At 46.1% G+C, this 22,971-nt stretch overlaps 1 protein-coding gene across 1 annotated transcript in view; it reads left to right on the top strand.

The window, feature by feature from the left end:
* TRIO (trio Rho guanine nucleotide exchange factor) overlaps nt 1–22,689 on the top strand; it is a 218,637-nt gene extending 195,948 nt beyond the window's left edge. The window contains exons 44-56 of the mRNA XM_056854855.1: nt 748–825; nt 1,953–2,144; nt 4,791–4,968; nt 6,089–6,843; nt 9,422–9,669; nt 10,727–10,865; nt 12,003–12,030; nt 15,258–15,420; nt 16,645–16,766; nt 16,862–16,940; nt 19,373–19,573; nt 20,658–20,796; nt 22,041–22,689. Coding sequence (XP_056710833.1) covers nt 748–825; nt 1,953–2,144; nt 4,791–4,968; nt 6,089–6,843; nt 9,422–9,669; nt 10,727–10,865; nt 12,003–12,030; nt 15,258–15,420; nt 16,645–16,766; nt 16,862–16,940; nt 19,373–19,573; nt 20,658–20,796; nt 22,041–22,583 — 2,865 coding nt within the window. The 3' untranslated portion in view covers nt 22,584–22,689. The remainder of the gene's footprint in view (nt 1–747; nt 826–1,952; nt 2,145–4,790; nt 4,969–6,088; nt 6,844–9,421; nt 9,670–10,726; nt 10,866–12,002; nt 12,031–15,257; nt 15,421–16,644; nt 16,767–16,861; nt 16,941–19,372; nt 19,574–20,657; nt 20,797–22,040) is intronic.
* The last annotated feature ends 282 nt before the right edge of the window (nt 22,690–22,971 follow it).

The following is a 22,971-nucleotide window of genomic DNA, read 5'->3' on the forward strand; positions in this document are numbered from 1 at the left end:
TGGAGTTAGGGTTGCCCTGAATGAACAGGTACAAAGTGTGGGCGTGTTCTTAGATGCCACACCGGCCTTGGCGTGGCAGGTGGCCACAGTTCTTCTTGCCTGTTTAGGCTGGTTCACCAACTACAACCTTTCAGAAACCCTGTCTGGCCACATGCCGCCTTGGTCACTAGAATACCCAGACTAAAATATTGCAGAGGGCTCTTCAGGTTAGAAGAAGAAGAGTTGTTTTTTTATATGCCAACTTTCTCTACCACTTAAGGGAGAATCAAACCGGCTTACAATCACCTTTCCTTCCCCTCCCCACAACAGACACCCTGTGAGGTGGGTGGGGCTGAGAGAGTGTGACTAGCCCAAGGACACCCAGCTGGCTTCATGTGGAGGAGTGGGGAAACCAACCCGGTCCACCAGATTAGCCTCCTCCGCTCACGTGGCGGAGTGGGGAATCAAACCCGGTTCTCCAGGTCAGAGTCCACCGCTCCAAACCACTGCTCTTAACTACTTCGCCACGCTGGCCGCAGGCATTATTGGTTAACCTAGGGGGTCTGCTGCTTTGGACAAACTGCTGGGAAGCTGCAGTTAGGGTCTGATGTTCCCAGAAGCCTCAAGTCAGTTTTTATTTTGTGGTCTGCGTCCTGCTGGCATGCATAACCTCTCATGTGGTGTGGCCCCTAGGAAAATTTAAGGAGAACGATTAATACATGGGTGCAGAGTTGGCCATTCTGATATTTCTCTGATTTGGTTCCACAGAGGGCCGTGGAGGTAATGTGCATAGTACCAAAACGGTGCAACGACATGATGAATGTTGGTCGTTTACAAGGATTTGATGTAAGTTCTCTTCTCCTCGGTTTGTACTCATATTCCCTTTCCTTCTAGAATAACTGGTCATTGTCATGAGTCATAATTTCAAAGCACTCTTAAGTGTTTAAAAAAAACAGAATTGTTTTGTTTGTCTCAGCTTCAGAAATGGCTGAAGTGCCCCCCTCCGCCAACAGGCCAAAAGCCAGGCCATAGAGATCGGCCTCCACTCTGATATGTCCCAGCCACAGATCCAGCCACACACTGTCAGCCAGACGGCAGGGCAGAAGGATGGTTGTGTGCTCTGGCCTCATCCTTCTTCAGCTGCATCTGTTGTCTCTTTTTAAACTCTCTGTCCTGCTGCCCCATTTCCCCACTGGTGTCCTTTTCATTTGAACATCAGCCCACATGTGTTACAGCCCAGCTCATTGAGGCCAGGCCCACAATATCGTTAAGTTGCAGTGGCTCAGATGAGTCCCACAAGTGTGTTCGGGGCGCATGAATCCTGTGGAGAAGTCAAGCCATACTCCTCTTGTTTCCCCACTTGCATGTTTGACAATGACGGTTTGAGGCATTCTGGAAGAACGGTTTGAGGCAATCTGGAAGAAGTGTAGACAAAACTCAATATTGTGTTTTGTGGGGGAAATCTCTCTGGGGAAATTGTATGCTACTCTTCATAGAATCAAACTGCCTTGACCCTTTGTTTCCTGAAAAGGTAAAGGTAGTCCCCTGTGCAAGCACCAGGTCATTCCTGACCCATGGGGTGACATCACATCCCGACGTTTGCTAGGCAGACTTTGTTTACGGGGTGGTTTGCCAGTGCCTTCCCCAGTCATCTTCCCTTTACCCCCAGCAAGCTGGGTACTCATTTCACCAACCTCGGAAGGATGGAAGGCTGAATCAACCTGAAACCAACTTCCATCGGGATCGAACTCAGGTTATAAGCAGAGCTTTTGACTGCAGTACTGCAGCTTACCACTCTGCGCCACGGGGCTCTATTTGCTTCTTAGGTGTGCCTTAACCAAGAGCAACCCAAAACTGGGTGGTTGTTTTTTAAAGTGGAACGGACATATTTATTGTTCACCATGGTAAGATAATTTCATGCTCTGCTTGCAAGTGGGGAGGTTTCACGTCATTCGTTTGGCTTCCCTTTTTAGGGTAAAATTGTTGCCCAGGGTAAGCTGCTGCTGCAAGATACATTCATGGTCACGGACCAGGAGACGGGACTCTTGCCACGGTGCAGAGACAGGCGGGTCTTCCTGTTTGAGCAGATTGTCATATTCAGTGAACCGCTAGACAAAAAGAAAGGCTTCTCGACTCCGGGGTTCTTATTTAAAAACAGTATCAAGGTGAGTCTTCTGAATCTTTCTTTTTCGTGCAGGAGGATTGGGGCTTTTAAACTCTACTTTGATCTGGGTATCCAGTCCCGCCGCCTTCACGGTTTTTCTAAAAAGGCAGCCAGAAGTTGTTGTTGTTGTTTTGGCCTTTTATTATTTATTTATTTATTATTTTGATTTATAGCCCGCCTTCCCTGGCCGAAGCCAGTCTCAGGGCAAGTAACAACCATAAAATCAAACATAACTCCAATATAAATATGTCAATAAAGCCATTAAAAACAATAAAAACATATGACCATAATCATATTAAAACTGAAGATTGCTCACCGTACCATAAACGCTCACTGAAAGAAGAAGAGTGTGTTTTTATATGCCAACTTTCTCTACCACTTAAGGAAAAATCTAACCAGCTTACAATCACCTTCCCGTCCCCTCCCCACAACAGACACCCTGTATAGTAGGTGGGGCTGAGAGAGCTGTGATTAGCCCAAGGTCACCTAGCTGGCTTCATGTGTAGGTAGGAGTGGGGAAACCAACCCGGTTCACCAGATTAGTGTCCACCACTCATGTGGAGGAGTGGGGAATCAAACCCGGTTCTCCAGATCAGAGTCCGCCGCTCCAAACCACCGCTCTTAACCACTGCACCACGCTGGAAGGCTGGCAGCAGGCAAGGCACCCTCAAAGCAATGCCAATGTAGAGTCAGTGATGGAAAAAAAAGAGGGGGGGGAGTATAGAGGCCAGCACAGAACACCTGCAGCTGCCCTCAATTGTAGGCCTGCATGGCCAGCCTCCTGAATTTCTGGGAAAGTGCCAGTAAAATGCTCTATGAAACTAGACCTATCTGATGGAAGGAGGGTAGCTGACCTCCTTGCCGGTCACTGCTTTTACCACCCTCCTCCAGCTCAGCTGCCCACTGCGTGACAGGCAAACAAAGCCTGGGGGGTGCAGGGGGCATAATAACCAGCCCCATCTGGGAAGCCGTGGCTAGGGAGAGGAGGGGACTTGAACCTCTCAGCGGAACTTGATACAGAGAATCAGGATCGAGCAGTCATGACGGCCCCTTGGAGTGAATGTGATCAAGGGCCAGGAATCCAAAGCCCCTTTTGTGATCTTCGTCTTAGCATTTAAGTCCAAGCAAATAACCCAAACTAACCTTTTGCCAATCCTACTGCATTCCATACTGGCTTATCTGTTGGATGACTTCACAAGCTGGATGGTTGTTCACACTGTACTTGGTAATGCCAGAAGTTGGTTTTCCCCCCTTACCAGCACAGTAATGTGGAATAGAATAAGCTACGTTCGAGTCCAGTAGTACCGTAGAGACCAACAAAATTTTTGTGTTACAGGTAGAGCATCCCTTGTCTGGATATCCCATATCTGGACTGATCCAAAAACCAGACCCCTTCAACCGGCATGCAGGCAGATCCGTGCTGCCTGCTTTCAACGTTTCCTCTCACCTAAAAAAATAAAATACAGTGTACACTGCGTCATAGGTGGAGCCTGAAAGCCTGCCGTTGTTAGTTTGTTAGCTTGTTTGTTGTTACTCTTGTTTAAAAGCTGATACAGGTATTCTGGTGTGATAGTTACCCTTTTGCTTTCTGATGGTTCAATGCACCCAAAATTATTAAAAATTTTGCTTCAAATTACATCCAGGCTATGTGTATAAAGTGTATATAAAACATAACTGAATTTGGGTCCCATCTTCAAGATAACTCATTATGTATATGCAAAAATGCCAAAATATTCTGATATATGGAAAGTCCAAATTACGGACCCTAGCAGTCCAGATAAGGGGCACTTGACCAGTGAGACTGGATGTGTTTGAAGACTTTGAATAATTTCCCAATTGTCACCAGCCAAGCAGTATGGAATCAGTGCACAGGGAACTCATTCTGGATTTACACAGTTGTGGCTTGATCCAGTTTTGATCAGCAGTTGGTTTACACAGCTTACTTATGTCCTGCTTTTGCTCCAGTGTTGTATTTGTATATTGTCTTAGGTGCTGTGGAACACGGGCAGGACAATCCTGCTGCAGTCGTCTTGTTTGTGGGCTTCCTAGAAGCACCTGGTTGGCCACTGTGTGAACAGACGGATGGACTTGATGGACCGTTGTCTGATCCAATAGGGCTCTTCTTAAGTTCTTATGAGTTTTGCTTGAGCAAGGTTGTGCACAGTGTTAGATTTTTGTGAGGATGGATGCATTTGACGATTTTTGAATGATTTCCCAACCGTCACCAGCAAAGCAGTATGGAATCAGTGCACATGGAACTCCTTTCTCCTGACAGAGGTTTCTGTGCCTTCCTCATTTACTTGGACAGAGTTGTACAGAATGGCTGCACTCTCTGGGGCTAGGCAGAATCACCTCCAAACAGCTGGGCAGAAATGCCCTTTTGGAAGTGAGAAGGGAAGTTCGGTTTCTTTTCAGGCAAACTGAGGTGCTGCCAGCTGCAAAGTTAGTTAGTTTCAGGAAACAAAAATTGTTTGTTTCAAGTGTGTATCTAGACCCAATTGGTAAAAATAGTTTGGACGTTTGTATGGCTGCCTTCATGGGTGGTTCTGTGGCCAAAGTGGAACAGTAGCAGAATTTTATTTTTTGTGCAACTTTTATCCCAGAGGATAAAAATCTCTCAATACATTTTTTTCCCTTTCTAATCAAGGTGAGTTGCCTTTGCTTGGAGGAAAACGTAGACAACGACCCATGTAAATTTGCACTAACGTCAAGAGCAGGTGACGCTATGGAGACGTTTGTTTTGCATTCCACCAGTCCAGGAGTCCGTCAGATGTGGATCCATGAAATCAACCAAATCTTGGAAAACCAGCGTAATTTTCTAAATGGTAAACTGAACTATGTTTGAAGTATACCTTTGATTATATACTTCATGTATAATTAATAATACAGTAGTGTGGGTATCTGGACTCGTAACAACCTCTCCTTTCCTTTCCTTTTTCTGGATTGGATTACTAAATAATCTTCCATGTCTTATTTAGTTTGAAACATACTTTGAACTAAACAGGCAGACATCGAAGAATTTCATCTTTCCAGCCAGACGAATTATTGGCGCTCTTCAACATGAGAATCATAATCCCAATATTTCAGATAAATGTATTTGTATAAGCAGTCATTATAAATCACCTTTGATTAATTCATATTGGCTTTCTTTAATATAATGACAGAAGGAGCTAGTTTTCCAGTATATGACCATGTCTTTAGCTGCTCACGCCAAACTGTTCAAGAGAAATATCACCTGCCACATAGTTTGAACGGCTTTTCTTTCATAAATGGCATGTGTGGCTTTTCAAGCGTACTAGAATTAAAACGATGATACATTTACTGTTAGCTTGCCTTGACAAGAAGTTTGGATAGCTATTCCTCTCTAGACACCTGTTTTCTTTAAAGCGTAGCAAAGTTAAAGGCATCAAGGATATTGGAGAGGGACTAACTCCCTAACTGTTGCAAATGTATGTTGATACAAGTGGCAGTGTCTCTCTCAAAACTAAGCTGTGTCTTTGATCAGTTCTGTGAAAGTGCTACATTGCAGGATACCATAAATAACACCATGAAAGAGTACCAATGATGCTCTTCTGCTGAGTGGGAAATTTTCCATCGTGACGGAAGGAACTCCTTCCATTATGGTTGCCAACCTCCAGGCAATGGGTGGCGATCTCCTGCTATTACAACTGATCTCCAGGCGACAGAGATCAGTTCCCCTGGAGAAAATGGCCGCTTTGGCAATTGGATCCTACGGCACTTAAGTCCCTCCCCTCCCCAAACTCCACCGTCCTCAGGCTCCGCCCCCAAAACCTCCAAGTATTTCCCAACCTGGAGCTGGCAACCCTACCTTCCATTATGAAGCAAGGGTACCACTGGATCCACCACACACAAACACACACACACTGTTTCCTCACATTCCTCACTTTGCGTTGATTTCTCCATTTCTGTCCATTGCTCTCTCAGCCTTGACGTCACCAATCGAGTACCAGAGGAACCACAGTGGTCCGGGCGGAAGCAGCAACAGCAGCGGCCCCGGCACCTGCCCCGGAATCCCCAGCTCCGGCCGCAGCCGGCCATCCCGGATCCCGCAGCCGGTCCGACACCATTCCCCCGTCCTGGTCTCCTCTGCAGCCTCCCTCCAGGCAGAGGCAGACAAGATGTCAGGTACGTCCCCTCACAGCTCCTCCCTGCCTCCCCAAAACTCCACCCTAGAGGCAGCTGGCCTTAGCCAGACAGGCAGATACCCACCAAATGCCCAGCAGAATGGTCCGGAGAGAGAAGCAGAGAAAACCCCAAAGATGAAGGCCATGGAGAGCCCCCAGAAGACACCGAGAGGGGCTTTCGGCTCAGCGGACACAGATCAGAGAGAAGGCCGTGGGAACTCCGAGGAGATCCGCTCAAGGAGCAGCATAGGATCCTTGACATTGGGGAAATCAAGACCTGGAGCCATCTCGCCAGTAAACCCTCCTGTGATTACTTTCCCTTCTCCTTTTGGCAAGGAAATGTTCCCACCCAGCAGCCCCCTGCAGAAGGGCTCCTTCTGGAGCTCGATCCCCGCGTCCCCCGTCAGCCGTCCAGGCTCCTTCACTTTTCCTGGGGACAGTGACTCCCTCCAGCGGCAAGCGCACCGCCTCTCTTCGCACAGCAAGGACACAGACCGCATGAGCACATGTTCCTCGGCCAGCGAGCAATCAGTACACTCCACCCAGAGTAATGGGGTAAGAGACGGAGCGCATCTCAGTCCTGCGAGCTCCTTAAAAAAAATCTCCCCATGCTCCCCCTCCTGTGCGTGGTCATCACTCTCCGTACTAACTTCTGGCTCTCCGGTGCTGCATCGCTGCTCTGAAATAATAATCAACTGCTCCAATCTTTATACACGAATCTCAGTAGAGCCGTTATGTTGTGTCTGTGTGTGAGTGTACCTAGGATGTAGACTTGCATTATGTATTCAGACACACAGAAAACCCTCTCTAACTCTTTCTGAATGTGATTCCTGCCTCTGCTGAATTTTTTTTTAAAAAAATGCTACTCTGACTTCTACTAACTCGTTCTTGGCTTTTTCCCATCTAACATGAAGGCAGACATTGTATCATGCTCTGGACGGCCACCATGGCGGAAGTGCTCCCTGATTTCCATTGCAGAATAGTTCAGGACTTCCTCCTTTTCCAATGATTTGCAAGCGCACACACAAAGCTTGCCCTGCTGAGTCAGACCAGAGGTCTATCTAGCCCAGCGTCCTTTTTCCCACCGTGGCCTGCCTGACGCCTCTGGAAAGTTCACGAGCCTGGCCTGAATGCAGCAGCCCTCTCTGTTTGTCCCGGCATCTGGTATTCAGAGGTAAACTTCCTCTGAATGTGGACCTCCCATTTAGCTGTCACTCCATGCTCCCTTCTCTGCCGTTTATAACCTAGTTGAACCACCAAAGTGTTTTGCTGATCCATTGTCTTTAAAATGCATACCTAGTCAAGGAATCTTCTTGCGTCAGAGAAGAAATCCAGAGTGCTCGTAAGCAATACGCATTAAAAGATGGTGGCGGTCCAAGTGAGAGGGCCTGGAGATTCATGTTTGAACCTGCTCTGCAGTCTGCGGAGCTCAGAGGAGACTTGTCAGCCGGCAGACTCGCTGTCCTTTCCGCCTGGACGTACAACACGACATTCCCGGGACACTTGCAGACACTTGCCAACGAACCCCCATCACTGGGAGTGTGATGGGCATATTCTAGCTCTCATGTTGGCATTAATCCCATGGCCTTTCTCCCTTCGTAGCTTCAACACAACATGACTTGCAAACTGCTTGGCCTTCAGAACCTCTCCTGAAAGCATGCTCTCTTTGGATTTTTTTTAACACTGTAGCACTCTCAAAACTTCTTCTTTTTATGCTTCTTGTTCCATAGTTTTAGGATAAGAGTCCTGCTTTGCATGTCTGTTCTTGTTTGAGCTTCCGTTATTTGTATTTGATTTGGCTGTGGCTTGCCTCTTTAAATTGCTTTCTTAGCTTAGAGGGAAAAGTTAGCTGGGCCGCCAAGGTAAGCAGACTTTCAGCTGCAATTAAGAAACTGGGGCTGTTAAAGAAAATATTGCATATCACTGTTAAGTGTTGAGGCCCTGGCGCCAAGGGAGTAAAGTGTCATGTCTTCAGTTGCGATGGCCAGATTCCATATTTCATGCTAAAATAAAACCCTGTCCCAGGTCTCAAAGATGTGTGTGAGCATTATATTATTGATTTAGCATAAAAGGCCAAAGTTGAACAAATTCACAGTTGTCTGGGAGGGAGTACCCTGGGACATCTGCACATTCCAGCAACAACCTTTGTTGTGATGTTGCTCGCTATTTCCTTTTCCTCATGTCCTGGAGCTGGAAACTCTGTTTGGAAACACTGAAGTTAATATTTGCAATGGGAATTAGAGCAACGGTGAGAAGAATATGGTGATTGGCAAAGTATTTCTTCCCTGTTGCATTTTTTTCCAGGTATTGTACTGGGGGAAAGGAACGGTATCTGTCCTCTAGATTTAGGGCTGGCAACATCCTGTCTCCGAGAAGTTGTGCAGGACGTGTTTTTAAATTCTCTACCAACTCTGATTTCAGCGTAAAAGAGCAAATTAAATGTGTAGCTCTCAGCCTAGACGTGTGTTGAGGACTGCAGTGTTTCTCAGCAGTCCGTGTAGCTGAAATGGGTTGTCAGGCTAAGCACAGAGGGGAGGTGTTTCGTATGGAAAGCTGGAATCTGAGCCAGGCCTGCGATCCAGGGAGTTGAAAATCAGCAGACAGGATGCTGTGAAATGTCTTAATGGTTTTGAGCGTCTGTTTCACTGTGCCCCTCTTTAGTTAGGAAGGCTAGCTTGTTCACTCACCCCTAGCATAAGGCGTGTGCCTTCTGTGGACAGTAATGGCAGAACGTGAAGAGTACTTGAGATTTCAATTAACTCATCCTGCGCAAACCCAGAAAAGAGTCTAAGGGGCACCATTTGAAAATCACTGGTTTATGTGATTACAACTAATATTTTATCCAATACTAGACAAACAGCGCAGTCCCCTGCAACATATGTGGTGGCTCCATTTACCAGATGACAGCAAACTTTTTGTTTTTTTAGATCTTAGACCCTTACTCTTGCAAGCTGCATAGTTTGTATCTATGGTAAAGGTTAGCCCCGATGTAAGCTTATTGAAATGGATATAGTTCTGTATGCTGACATCGTGGAACAAAACGACCGTCGGCGCTTGCTTTGTACCTGTCTAAATGTTTCCCTTTTTGTCCTCCTTTTTTTTCTTCCCTTACGTCTAACTGGCTAATTCACAGAGTGAAAGTAGCAGCAGTAGCAATATCTCCACCATGCTGGTGACACACGATTACACGGCAGTGAAGGAGGATGAGATTAATGTCTACCAAGGAGAGGTCGTGCAAATTCTCGCCAGCAACCAACAGAACATGTTTTTGGTGTTCCGCGCCGCCACTGACCAGAGCCCTGCGGCCGAGGGCTGGATCCCCGGCTATGTCTTGGGGCACACCAGTGCAGTCGCCATGGAGAACCCCGATGGAACAATGAAGTGAGTGGCTGGGATGCTTGGCAAGTGGCACTTTCCAGAGAGGTCTCTGCGATCAGATCTGCTGTGGGAAAACCAACCAAGAGCCCTGCGGCACCTTAAAGGCTACCCTATTCGTTGTACCTGACTAAGGGAGCTCGGACCCTCGAAAGCTCACACCCCGAAAATCTTTTTGGTCTCTAAGGTTTTGTCGGGGCTCGAATCTGGCTCTTCTGCTGCACACCAATACTGCTCCCCTCTGAAACTACCACATTTATATGGTAAACTTTTGTGGGCCCACCTGATCAGATGCAGGTTGGTTTATACAGAGGTTTACAAAGGGAAACTTCCTGACGGTGCCTCAGAATCAGTGTGGCGTAGTGGTTTGGAGTGGTGGTTTGGAGTGGTGGACTCTGATCTGGAGAACTGGGTTGGTTTCCCCATTCCTACACAAGAAGCCAGCTGGGTGACCTTGGGCTGGTCACAGCTCTCTTAGAGCTCTCTCAGTCCCACCTACCTCACAGGTTGTCTGTTGTGGGGAGAGGAAGGAGATTCTAAGCCGGTTTTATTCTCCTTTTAAAAAGGTAGAGAAAGTCGGCATATAAAAACCAACCCTTCTTCTTCGTACTTCAGTCTTTCAGGGAAGAGTTTTGTCTAGAAGAAAGTGAGCCCGGCACCTGGTTCTCACAGAAGTGGAAAACAGCATCCGTGCCGTACAAGTCAAACCTGCAGGATAGAATCCTCCTCCCATATGAAAGCATTCCCTTTGCACAGAAAACTAGGCATTGGGGTGGAGGGATGTACCCTAGCTTTCTCCAAAACATACTAGTTTTATATAATAACATTTATGGAGGAACCGTCAAACATCTTTTAATAGAAAGCCGATCAGGGGGCTGTTTGATCTCCGATGCCATTTATTTCTACAGTTTGTCAGCATACACATTCTTCTTAGAAATGGGCCCTTGAATGCATTATCCTTCTGATGTTGTTGCTTTGCGTGCTGATTTAAAAGACACTTCCAAGGCAAAGTCAGCTACCAGAAGTTCCAGCTAATCACAACGCCCTTGTGTTTTGGATCCAGGAAGTCATCGTCTTGGCACACAGCACTCCGCCTGAGGAAGAAATCTGAGAAAAAGGATAAAGATGGCAGAAGGGAGGGCAAGTTAGAAAATGGCTACCGTAAGTCCCGTGAAGGCCTCACCACCAAGGTTTCCGTGAAGGTATGCCTCCCTCATATTGTGTTTTAATAAAAATGATCTCATGTGGATAATTTTGGGGGAAACAGATGCACTTTGAGCTTCTTTAAACATAAAAGGACCTGTGCCCCTGATCCACCTGTGCAGAATGTTGAACTTGCCATAGGTGCGCTTTCTACATGGAGGTAAGGAGGGCATCATGATTGACGGGTGGGCTGTTTCTCCCTCCGGCCCTTTTTCCAGCTTCCTGCCTCAACCCCTTCCGGATGGGGAGGAATCCTCAGACGTCCTCAACTGAGAAGAAAAATATTGTCTGTAGAAAGTGTGGGGCACACAAACTTAGTTTCACTCACAGCCAATTACAAAGCAGCATGTCCAGCGGCAGGGATTGAAATACTTCCTGCTTCCTCAGAGATCTTTCTGAGCAAAAGAAAAGCTTCTTGAATCTGAGGCTTGGATTTCTCCCCCTGCCCCCTTCAGATTGCTCCGGTTTTTAGGTTTTGTTCTTAAAATGTTTTTTTTATGCGGCAATTGGGTTTGGGAGGTGGGAATTTTCTCTCACAGTGAGCACTGCAAAGTAAGCCAATTACAAAGCAGCATTTAAAGGGACGGGACTTGATTTGAGCTTGGAGGCTGCTGGTGCAGAGATTCCCAACAGGAAAATGTGGGTCAGATAAAACTCCCTTGCGTAAACGACCACAAGAATGTTAGCTTTGATTCCTGTTCACTGAGTCCTGCTATTTTTTTAAGGGTCTGGGGAGAAATCTAGAATCTGGGATTGTGTCCTCCTGGGGGAAAGGGTGTATCAGCGTAAAACAGCTCTCCTTCACATGTCGTCAGAACCTGTGGCATCTGGAAAGGAGGGGCTTCCTAACTTGGGTGGCACAACCGCAACAACTCCAGTAAGTGGTTGGGGAAGTTCCTGGCAGGCTTTCCCCCTCCCTGTGGAGTGGAGAGAGCTTTGGCTGGGCTGATGATTAATCTGCTAATCATAAGACCTCCAAGGAACAACTTTTCTGGCGTTTGTGGCCATGACACCCCACTCAGTGCTGCTGCCTCTGGGCCACTGTTTCCGTGGTTGAGGGGGTGTTTCCGGTTTACATTTCAGTGTCAGACCGAACCTTTTCAAAAGGCTAATTCTTTTTAACTTCTTCTTTTCAGCTTCTCAACCCCAACTACATTTATGATGGTAAGCAGAGTTTAGATTCAAAATTGCTTCATGATGAAATTGTGTTTTCCTGTTCTTGCAAAGGGTGGGGTTAAATAATTCACTTGTAAAATGAACTCAAGTCAAGCGGTGATCGTGTTCACCCCTCATAGGGGCAGCACCTGCATCCATGAGGTAGCCCTTTTGGGATCTGTGATGAAGTCCCTTCTGAGTCAGTTTGTGTTACTTCATGTCTGAATCATCAGAGGGGAAAGGAATGGTCCTTTTGTACTGAAAATGAATATCAGCCTCCTCTCTTTGCACCTCTGAAAAACGTTGTAGTAGTACAGGTTGAGTATCCCTTATCCAGACTGCTTGGGACCAGAAGTGTTCCGTATTTTGGAATATTTTGGAATTTTTGCATATACATAATGAGATATCTTGGGAATGGGACCCAAATTCATTAATTTTTGTACACTTTATACACGTAGCCTGAATCACAATGGGTAGCCGTGTTAGTCTGTCATTAGCAGTACAAAAGAGTAGGAGTCCAGTAGCACTTTTAAGACTACAAAATTTCTGGCAGGGTAGGAGCTTTCGTGAGCCATAGCTCACTTCTTCAGATACAGCTAGAATGTGAGTCCATCTATCTTAATATCAATAATCTCATTACCAATGCCAATTTCTCCATGCCTACTACCCCTCTGCATATCACATCTAATCCAATCATGCCTGCTAATGTCATTTACTTGCTTTTGACATTTACATTGCCATTCTGTGTCTACTTAAGGATAGATGGACTCACATTCCAGCTGTTATCTGAAGAAGTGAGCTGTGGCTCACGAAAGCTCCATCCCCTGCCAGAAATTTTGTTAGTCTTTAAGGTGCTACTGGGCTCTTGCTCTTTTCCACTACGTAGCCTGAATGTAATTTTAATCAATATTTTAAATAATTGTGTGTACATTGAACCATCGGAAAACAAAAGTGTAACTATCTCACCAGAATACCTGCATCAGCTGTTAAACAAGAGCAACAACAAACTAACAATGGCAGGCTTTCAGTCTCCACCTAAGATGCAGTGTACACTGTATTTTATTTTTTTGTAGGTGAGAGGAAATGTTGAAAGCAGGCAGCACGGATCTGCCTGCATGCTGGCTCAAAGGGTCCATTTTTCGGATCATTCCAGATATGAGATGTCTGGATAAGGGATACTCTTACTTGTACTGAGAAATATCACAGTGGGGGTACTTGGCTTCTGGCCCACTTTACAACTCATATCGTGAATTTGGCATGTTCTGTTTACAAGTAAATTTACCAGGTCATGTTCTGAGGTGGCAGAGGAGGCAGCACTATTGCCAGTGCCATGGGGGTGGGGGAGTGCAGATTTCTAAATATTACCCAATAGTAAAAAGGGAGAAGGATACTGGCTTAGATCCACCAGCGATTAGTGCAGACAGATAGAAGGAGTTTCCACCCTCAAAGTTCAGTTTCCCTGCCAGGGCCCTCTTGCTGCAGCCCAAAATGCTACTTCTCGGTAAAGGGGACCCCCCCCCCCTCAGACACACAGAGCCAGGAAGAGCATGGAGAGGAGGGAGTAGAGGTCTGTGATCCTGTGTCCTTCTACCCATGGAATTCGCAGAATCCAAGCCACTCATTCCATTCTCTGCTCTGCAATTTTATGATTTTGAAAAAGAGCCATTAAAGTGGAGAACCATTCCACGATGTTGTTCCCTCATCTGAAGTCAGAAGAGGTGTAGTTCATTCTTATAGTTTAGGATTCTGCTGCTGCTGTAGACCCAGTCTTATTTTTGATTCAGCTCTCAAAGCGATCTGTTAGGGCTACCTTGGATGTTGCTGCACTACCTGGGATTTCCCCAGGGAAGATACTAAGAAAAGGCTTTTTAGGCATTTGCACTCTCAGCTCTACTCCCAGAAGGCAGATGCCTGAACTCTCCCTAAATTAAATCTCCTGGGGCAAGGTCACATTCAAATAACCGTGGGGGCTCTTGGAGCAGGCCTGGGGAAGGGATGTGGGAGTCCAAGGCATAATTTCTCAGGAGGGATGGGCACAAAGAGACTTCTAGACATATGCTGTGACCACCTGATAGGGTTGCCAACCTCCCGAGTACTACTGGAAATCTCAAGCACTTATGGCAAGAAAACAATTACAGACAAAAATATGCTGTTAAGTCTATTCAAAATATGAAATGCACACACATTAATCTGTACAAGGTTACAAGTGATGCAATAACATGCAGTACATGTGTAAATTCCGTTTGGAGATGCATCAACTCGTCCGTGAGACTCTAGGTCCTTGAAGATGTATAAGACTCTAGGTCCTGTAAGCTGCGTAGGTGAAAGCCAAAATAGGTCTCCGGTAAATATCCTATTTCGCAAGCCGCTTTTTCGTCATTGGCAGTCCCCAGAAGCTGAACAATCAGAACGTATGTTCTGCAAAAAGTGCATGTGCATAAATATTACAAAATAACATTAGGAGTTACAATGCATTTAAAATCATACATTGAGGAAATTTTACATACCCAATGCAGGCACATATTTATGCACATGCACTTTTTGCAGAACATACGTTCTGATTGTTTAGCTTCTGGGGACTGCCAATGACGAAAAAGCGGCTTGCGAAATAGGATATTTACTGGAGACCTATTTTGGCTTTCACCTACGCAGCTTACAGGACCTAGAGTCTTATACATCTTCAAGGACCTAGAGTCTCACGGACGAGTTGATGCATCTCCAAACGGAATTTACACATGTACTGCATGTTATTGCATCACTTGTAACCTTGTACAGATTAATGTGTGTTCATTTCATATTTTGAATAGACTTAACAGCATATTTTTGTCTGCAATTGTTTTCTTGCCATAAGTGCTTGAGATTTCCAGTAGCATTTGCTTGGGGCACTAGATCCAATTTTGATTGCCAAAACTTCCCGAGTACTAGCTGGAGATCTCCCACTATTACAACTTATCTCCAGCCAATTGAGATCAGTTCGCCTGGAGAAAATGGCCGCTTTGGCAATTGGACTCTATGGCATTGAAGCCCCTCCCCAAACTCCACCCACCTCAGTCTCCACCCCAAAAATCGCGAGATATTTCCCAACCCTACCACCTGAGTACCAAAGAATACCTTTCCAGAGTGGAATGTGGTCTCCAGGGCAACGTGTCAGTAGCTTCTTAGTTGCGTGAAGTTAGATGACAAACAAGATGTATAACTGTTACTCTTCTAATGGCAATTGGTTCTTCCTCTTTCAGTTCCCCCAGAGTTTATAATACCATTAAGTGAGACAACATGCGAGATAGGAGAGACTGTCATTCTTAAGTGCAAAATTTGTGGTCGTCCAAAAGCTTCAATAACTTGGAAAGGTCCTGATCATAACACGCTGAACAATGACAGTCGCTACGGCATCTCATGCAGGTACGGCGGACATCTTTGCTCTGCATGCTGGAGACCATATGAAAGTTGAATGGTACAAGAAAGGGCAACTAGAAGGCGAGCATAAAAATATTTTGGAAGGTTTTGAATTAAGGTTTCGTTTTGCCAGTTCTCTACCATGACACCCCCCATACGGAGACGCTGGCATTTCCAGCAACTTCCAGGGCTTCTTCTCAGGCCAACATTGTGGATTCTGATTTCCAAGGTGCTGCTAAAACATGCTTTAGAGTCTGTGTGATAGGAAGAGTGATGGCTCTTCAGTTCCAGAGATTATTTTATAAATCCATTCATTTGGTCTCAGAAACCAGCTTCAGTGGAAGCTTTGAGCCACTGTGAATGAAACACGGGCAGCTCATTCCTGAGTTTTGTGGCAGCTGGGGGCAGCGTAGCCGAGGCGCCGCCATGGCACCTCCAAAGAAGTTCCCTGGCCACCAGAAGGCTAAAAAAAAGCCTTTTAAAATGTCAATTATTTTTAAATGGCCATTTCCCCCAAAAGAGAACAGCAAGCCCGCACCAGGAAAAACCTGGCGCAGCAACTCTGTTTCGGAGGGGGGGGGGGGCGTTCCCAGGCTGGAAGGGTAGGAGGCAGCCTACCAGCAGCCTAACCCCCCGGGAACGCCTTCTAGGACGCCAGTGTGAGCACTTGTAGGACACTGGCAGGAGGCCAAGCCAGCGACCATGGGCCGCGCTGCCGTGCAAGTCCTGGAGTGCCACCGCAAGTGGTGCTATGCCAGCGTAGAGGGCTGGTCGCCTCCTAACCCTGTTCGGCCCCCAGGCTCAGGAATGAGCTCTAAGTGCAGAAGGCAAGAAGCTGACTCCACAGCTGTGGTGCTGCAGAGGGAGGGCAGGCAGCCGTGCGGAGGAGCCCTGCCCAAACCGATCCCAATGCTTGAGGATCGATTGCCAAGAAAATCAGGAGGAAGCCTAGCGTGCGGGAAAGCCCTTGGCCTTGTATGGCTCACCTACCAGCAGCTTCTTCTTTTTACCCAAGGGTAGCTTGCAAGTAACTTGAATAAGCATTTTGTGATGTTGTGCAAGAGTGATGGTTTCCAGACACACCACTGTAAGCTGGGCTTTTTCTGTTTGTCTTCAAAGTGGACTAGAGCTTGTAACGTACCAAAACCCTGATGAATGATGAGTGGCATACTGAACGTGGCCACTTGGAATTTCTCCGCTTTTTTAATGCTTACAATTTAAATTTTACAGTGATTTAGGAGAAGCATCTCTGAAAATCATTGGTGTAGCCACAGAAGATGATGGTATCTATACCTGTATAGCTGCAAACGATATGGGTTCAGTGTCATCTTCGGCCAGTCTTCGAGTTTTAGGTGGGTTCATTTCTTCAGTGAGGACTCAGAAGGTTGAGATGGGTGTGCATTTTGTACGGTGAATGTGCAATATAGATTACTTTTCCCTGTTCCAGGTCCTGGAAGTGATGGAATCCTAGTAACCTGGAAGGATAACTTTGATTCCCTGTACAGTGAAGTGGCTGAGCTTGGCAGGTATGGTTCAGTCTACGCGCATCATTGAAAGCTGAGTACATCTCTCAAGAGAAACAAGTTGTGTGCATGTGATATATGCGCAGCTGTATTAGCACATCATGAATCTGCAGTGACATAGAAACACAGAAATTGGATTAGGTTCTGAGTGAAAGGTTGGCTTGCAAGCACAGGCCCAGTCAAGGAGACACAAATGGTAGTATGTGAATTGCAGTGCTCTGTTTTAGGTGATGCTCACTGAGTATGTGTGTGTGTGTGTTAAGTGCCGTCAAGTTGCTTCCGACTCATGGCGACCCTATGAATCAATGTCCTCCAAAACATCCTATCCTTAACAGGTCTTGCTCAGGTCTTGCAAACGGAGGGCCGTGGCTTCCTTCTTTGAGTCAATCCATCTCTTGTTGGGTCTTCCTCTTTTCCTGCTGCCTTCCAGTTTTCCTAGCATGAATGTCTTTTCCAGTGACTCTGGTCTTCTCATAATGTGACCAGAGTACGACAGCCTCAGTTTAGTCCTTTTAGCTTCTAGGGTCAGTTCCGGCTTGATTTGATCTATAACCCACTGATTTGTCTTTTTTTTAGCAGTGCAGGGTATCCGTAACACTCTCCTCCAACACCACAATTTGAAGGAATCTACTTTCTTCCTATCAGCTTTCTTCATTGTCCAGCTTTCACACCCATACATAGTAATAGGGAATATGATGGCATGAATTAACTTAATCTTGGTGGCCAGTGACACAGCCTTATACTTCAGAATCATTTCTAGCTCCTTCATGGCTGCCCTTCCCAGTCTCCATCTCCTTCTGATTTCTTGGCTGCAGTCTCCCTTTTGGTTGGATGATGAGAACTGAGTACCTTAACATAATTCATGCATTACTGGAGCAGCATTTGGAAACTACTTACCCCACCACTGCCCCCACCGATATGGGAAAGGACTGTGTAATTCCTCTCTGCACAAGGCACCAATGTAACGTGGGACCAGGCCGCTGGGGAGGAGCTCTCACATTGCTGCAGTAAAACATAACTGCCAAGTAAGGGGGTCCTGGTAATCCTTTTGACAAATCCTTAGGCTAATGCCCTGCTATAAATAGTCCCCTTTTGACAATATTGGCAGCACTATTGGGAGAGCCAGCATGGTATAGTGCTTATTTAATTTATTTATTGTTTCCACTTACTACCCTGCTCTCCCCGGCCAAAACCAGGCTCAGAGTGGCTTAAGATCGCTGGTTTGGAGCGGTGAACTCTTATCTGGAGGCCCAGGTTTGATTCTCCACTCCTCCACATGAGCGGCGGACACTAATCTGGTGAACTAGTTGGTTTCCCCACTCCTACACAGGAAGCCAGCTGGGTGACCTTGGGCAAGTTACAGCCCTGTTAGAGCTCTCTCAGCCCCACTTACCTCACAGGGTGTCTGTTGTGGGGAGGGGAAGATTATAAGCCAGTTTGATTCTTCCTTAGGTGGTAGAGAAAGTCGGCATATAAAAACCAAGTCGTCTTCTTCTTGGTGGCAGTAGGGCAGAAGCCAGGGAAAGGCAATGAGGCAAGCTACTGGGCAGGCTGGATGCCTGTTCTTGGAGAAGGGTTGGCCCCTTTTGCATGAGCAGAGGGGCATGCCAGCTGGGCTTGCGCTGAGGAGGGGGCTCTGGCTCCTCCTCCAGGCTGCAGAGGAGCAGGGCCCGGCGAGAGGAGGAGGACGAGGCTGACCCAGACATCCCCTCCCCTCTGGCTTGAGGCCACCATTTTGTAGGCAGGGGGCCCAAGGGAGAGATGGGGGCAGAGCACAGACAATGACAATAGTTAACCAGAAGGTAACCTCCCCCCAAAGACCCGAAGCATGCTCATTGCTCTTGGAATGCTGAGAGTCTGCCAAAGCAAAACCACAGCAAACAAACCAGGAAGATGGGGGCGCTTGCTCGCTCAAGCCCCTAATGTTTTATTGTACCCTGGAGAGATTGGGGGTGAGGGTTGTTTGTCGGAGTTTCCCTATTTTCACACACACACACAACAACAACAATTTCTTATTGGTCTCAATTTGGAATTATAGTAACTACACTAACATTGTTTAATTGATGTTGCTTTGTTGTAAGTACCTCAGCAACTGAACAACTTAAATAGAATAGAATAGAATAGAATAGAATAGAATAGAATAGAATAGAATAGAATAGAATAGAATAGAATAGAATAGAATCATAAGAGTTGGAAGTGTCCACAGAGGCCATCTAGTCCAACCCCCTGCTCAATGCAGGATCAGCCTAAAGCATCCCTAACAAGTGTGTGTTTGATTTCATTTCAAAGGATGGAGGTTTGCCTAGTCTTTCAAACCCATTTTTGACTGTGTCTGTCTGAATGTTTCCTCCTGTAAGATGTGAAAAGCTATGCAGCTCTCCTTTATGCTTTGTTTGATAGAGTTAATCTCAGTGTTTCCATCTTTTGTTTCCCAGGGGCAGGTTTTCTGTCATCAAGAGATGTGATCAAAAGGGGACCAAGCGTGAAGTAGCCGCTAAGTTTGTGAACAAGAAACTTATGAAGCGAGATCAGGTCACCCACGAACTTGGAATTATGCAGAATCTTCAACACCCTCAGCTTGTCGGCCTCCTTGATACTTTTGAGACTTCCAGCAGTTACATCTTGGTGTTAGAGATGTGTGTGGCCTCTCAGTTTCTTCATGCAAATATTTTACTCCTGCCCAATATGTGTACTTCTATTAGAATTTAAATCCAGGACGACCACTTTGTTGGCCCCTGTGAACCACATTCTGGCCTCCAAGAGCATAAGGAGACCCAAAGGGTTGGGTCCAAACAGTTGTTCTCCTAGTCAACGAGGAAGGAGGGAGGTCCCCTTTTAACGCCAAAAAAACCATCCCGGACATTCTGGAATGTGCATGAGAAAAGCCCATGTGTATTGGGGGCTGTAGTAAAGAGCAAGATTAGGTGTGATTGAGTGAAACCCCTGATTAGGTCCAACCCAATATAGAGCCAGCATGGTGGTTTGGAGCGGTGGACTCTAATCTGGAGAACCGGGGTTGATTGTCCACTCCTCATGAGCGGTGGACACTAATCTGGTGAACTGGGTTGGTTTCCCCACTCCTACACATGAAGCTTACTGGGTGACCTTGGACTATTCACAGTTCTCGCTGAACTCTCAAGAACTCTCGCCTACCTCACAAGGTTGTGGGGAGGGGAAGGGAAGGAGATTGTAAGCCAGATTCTTCCTTAAAGGTAGAGAAAGTCGGTATATAAAAACCAACTAGGAGCCCCGTGGCACAGAGTGTTAAGCTGCAGTACTGCAGTCAAAAGCTCTGCTCATGACCTGAGTTCGATCCCGACGGAAGTCAGTTTCAGGTAGCCGGCTCAAGGTTGACTCAGCCTTCCATCCTTCCAAGATCGGTGAGATGAGCACCCAGCTTGCTGGGGGTAAAGGGAAGATGACTGGGGAAGGCACTGGCAAACCACCCCGCAAACAAAGTCTGCCTTGGAAACGTTGGGATGTGACGTCACCCCGTGGGTCAGGAATGATCTGGTGCTTGCATAGGGGACCTTTACCTTTTTAAAAACCAACTCTTCTTCTAATAGGATGAAACTGACCATTTTTGTTGCTTTATGATCAATAACGTGGAGCAGTTGACCTAGAAATATGTTACTAAAAATTTAAAATCTCTTCTTCCCCCCCCCCCACCCTTCACCATTGATTGACAGTTGAATTTTTCTGCTGCTTGTGTTCCTGTAGGGCCAACCAGGGGCGCCTTCTGGACTATATTGTGCAGTGGGGAAACCTCACTGAAGGGAAGATAAAGCTCTACCTGGGGGAGATTCTGGAAGCTGTACAGTATCTTCACAACTGCAGAATCGTGCACTTGGACCTAAAGGTGAACTGGGGTTCTCCTCCCCCGAGTACCATCAGCTCAAATCACAGGTGCCGCCTCAGTACGAGCTGTGCAGCGCTTCCTCTAGACAGAGAGAATTGCAGTGAACTCCAACTCTACATTCTTGCTCTTTTGTATAATGTTTACTATTCCAAAAGAGTTTTAGTGCAGTCCTCTGCAGACTCTTAAGTCCACACCTTCAAGTGGGCAGACTGAAGTAAGTTTGCACGGTTCACCCTGTTTTAGAGCCAGGGAGTCCAGTGACTTTAAGAGTCTTCTCAAGGTTATGCATCCTGCTCACATTTTGCAACTGCACCTACGAGAGCAGAACAAAAACCGTTCAAAATGTGCATCTTTATACCATCAGAACATTCAGGTGCAAAAACGAGGCTGTGCATCTCAGTCAAGTCGAGAACTGCAAACAGCTCGTTGGCTCTTTGGTAGCCACTCGTCGGAATGAGTGTCAACATCACAACAGAGCCTCCGAAAGCCATCCTGAGAGGCTCAAATGAGACTTCTACTAAGTTTGTCACTTTGCGGTCTTGTTCTCAAAAGAGAAATCTAAGGAGTAAATTGGACAAAAGTAGCCACCTGAGAAATCCTATGGCTGAAATCTGGCTGATCTGTTCCCCTTTGTCCTTAACATTCCTTGGAGAATGTAAATTGCTTATATGGAAAAGGGGTCTTGGCTTCCAGAAAGCATAAATATCTATCGGTAGCAATCTGTTATGTATGTGTGTTGCTAAAATACTGACAGGCCCGTACAATCCTCTATACGCTCCTTCTCCATGGATGCAATACCTGAGTATTGGATGCAATACCTTCTCCTGGATGCAATACCTGAGTTTAGTTTTTCTCTCATCTATTTCTTGAAACAAACAACTAGGTGGAATTATTTTGGCCTTCACAATGGGGAAGGAGTTAATTTAAGGTCAGTTTTAGAAGTGCTGTGTTTCCTAATACAGAATTCTATTCACGGAATTCTGAATTTCAGTTAACAGGTCCACTAGGTATGTGTGTTATACTCAGTAAGTCCAGATGTGCTGGTTTATTTGGGCCTTGGTAAAAGCTTTAATACTTTCCCAAAAGATTTTTCAGCATTTACTATTTAAAAAAAATGTCTTGAGCGGCACTTGCCGACTCCTCTCTTCATCTGAAAGCACAGGTAGTTGCTTTGCATGGAGATGCGCTTTAAAAACATTTTCTTGATATGGCTATGAAACTTTCTCTCCTCTTTTATCTTTCAGCCTGAAAACATTCTGGTGGATAAGAGCTTGGCCAAAGCAACAATCCAGCTGGCCGACTTTGGAGACGCAGTCCAGCTCAATACCACCTACTACATCCACCAGTTACTTGGGAACCCAGAGTTTGCAGCTCCTGAAATTATCCTTGGAAACCCCGTCTCCCTGACCTCAGATGTGTGGAGCATCGGAGTGCTCACATACGTCCTCCTCAGTGGCGTGTCTCCTTTCCTGGACGAAAGCATAGAGGAAACCTGCCTGAACATTTGCCATTTAGATTTTAGCTTCCCAGATGACTACTTCAAAGGAGTAAGCCAGAAGGCCAAAGATTTTGTATGTTTCCTACTGCAGGACGACCCCTCCAAGCGTCCTTCTGCTGCATTGGCCCTCCGGGAGCGATGGCTGCAGCCCGGCAGTGCCGGACGTTCTGACAGCATCGACGTAGCCAGACTGACTTCGTTCATCGAGCGGCGAAAACACCAGAATGATGTTCGACCCATTTGTAGCATTAAAAACTTCTTGCAGAGCAAACTCTTGCCAAAAGTTTAGTTCAACTGTGATGTTCTCTCTCATTCTCTTTCACTTGCCAATCAGACTAAGGATGGAGCTCTCCTGCCAATCGGCTGTTGACTTGAATTTGGGGTGAAGAAAAAAATAAAAATAAAAGAGCCAGTCAGCTGCTAGCATACTCGTCGTGTGGAAACGCATTCCAAGTAAATCTACGCACGGTTGTACTTGGGACTAGCAGTGCGAAACTATATTGGGGTGGAGGACTACCGCACTGTACTCTGCAACAGGCAACAAAGAACTTTGCAATTACTACAGTATTTTATTCAGGTTTCTACAGAAAAAAAAATCCTTTTTTAAAAAAAAAGTCAATCAAAATTTTGCAAATGATCTTTGACTAGCATTTTCAAGATTTTAGACAAAGGAAATA

This window comes from Euleptes europaea, chromosome 8 (genome assembly GCF_029931775.1).
Source record: "Euleptes europaea isolate rEulEur1 chromosome 8, rEulEur1.hap1, whole genome shotgun sequence".
NCBI lineage: Eukaryota > Metazoa > Chordata > Lepidosauria > Squamata > Sphaerodactylidae > Euleptes > Euleptes europaea.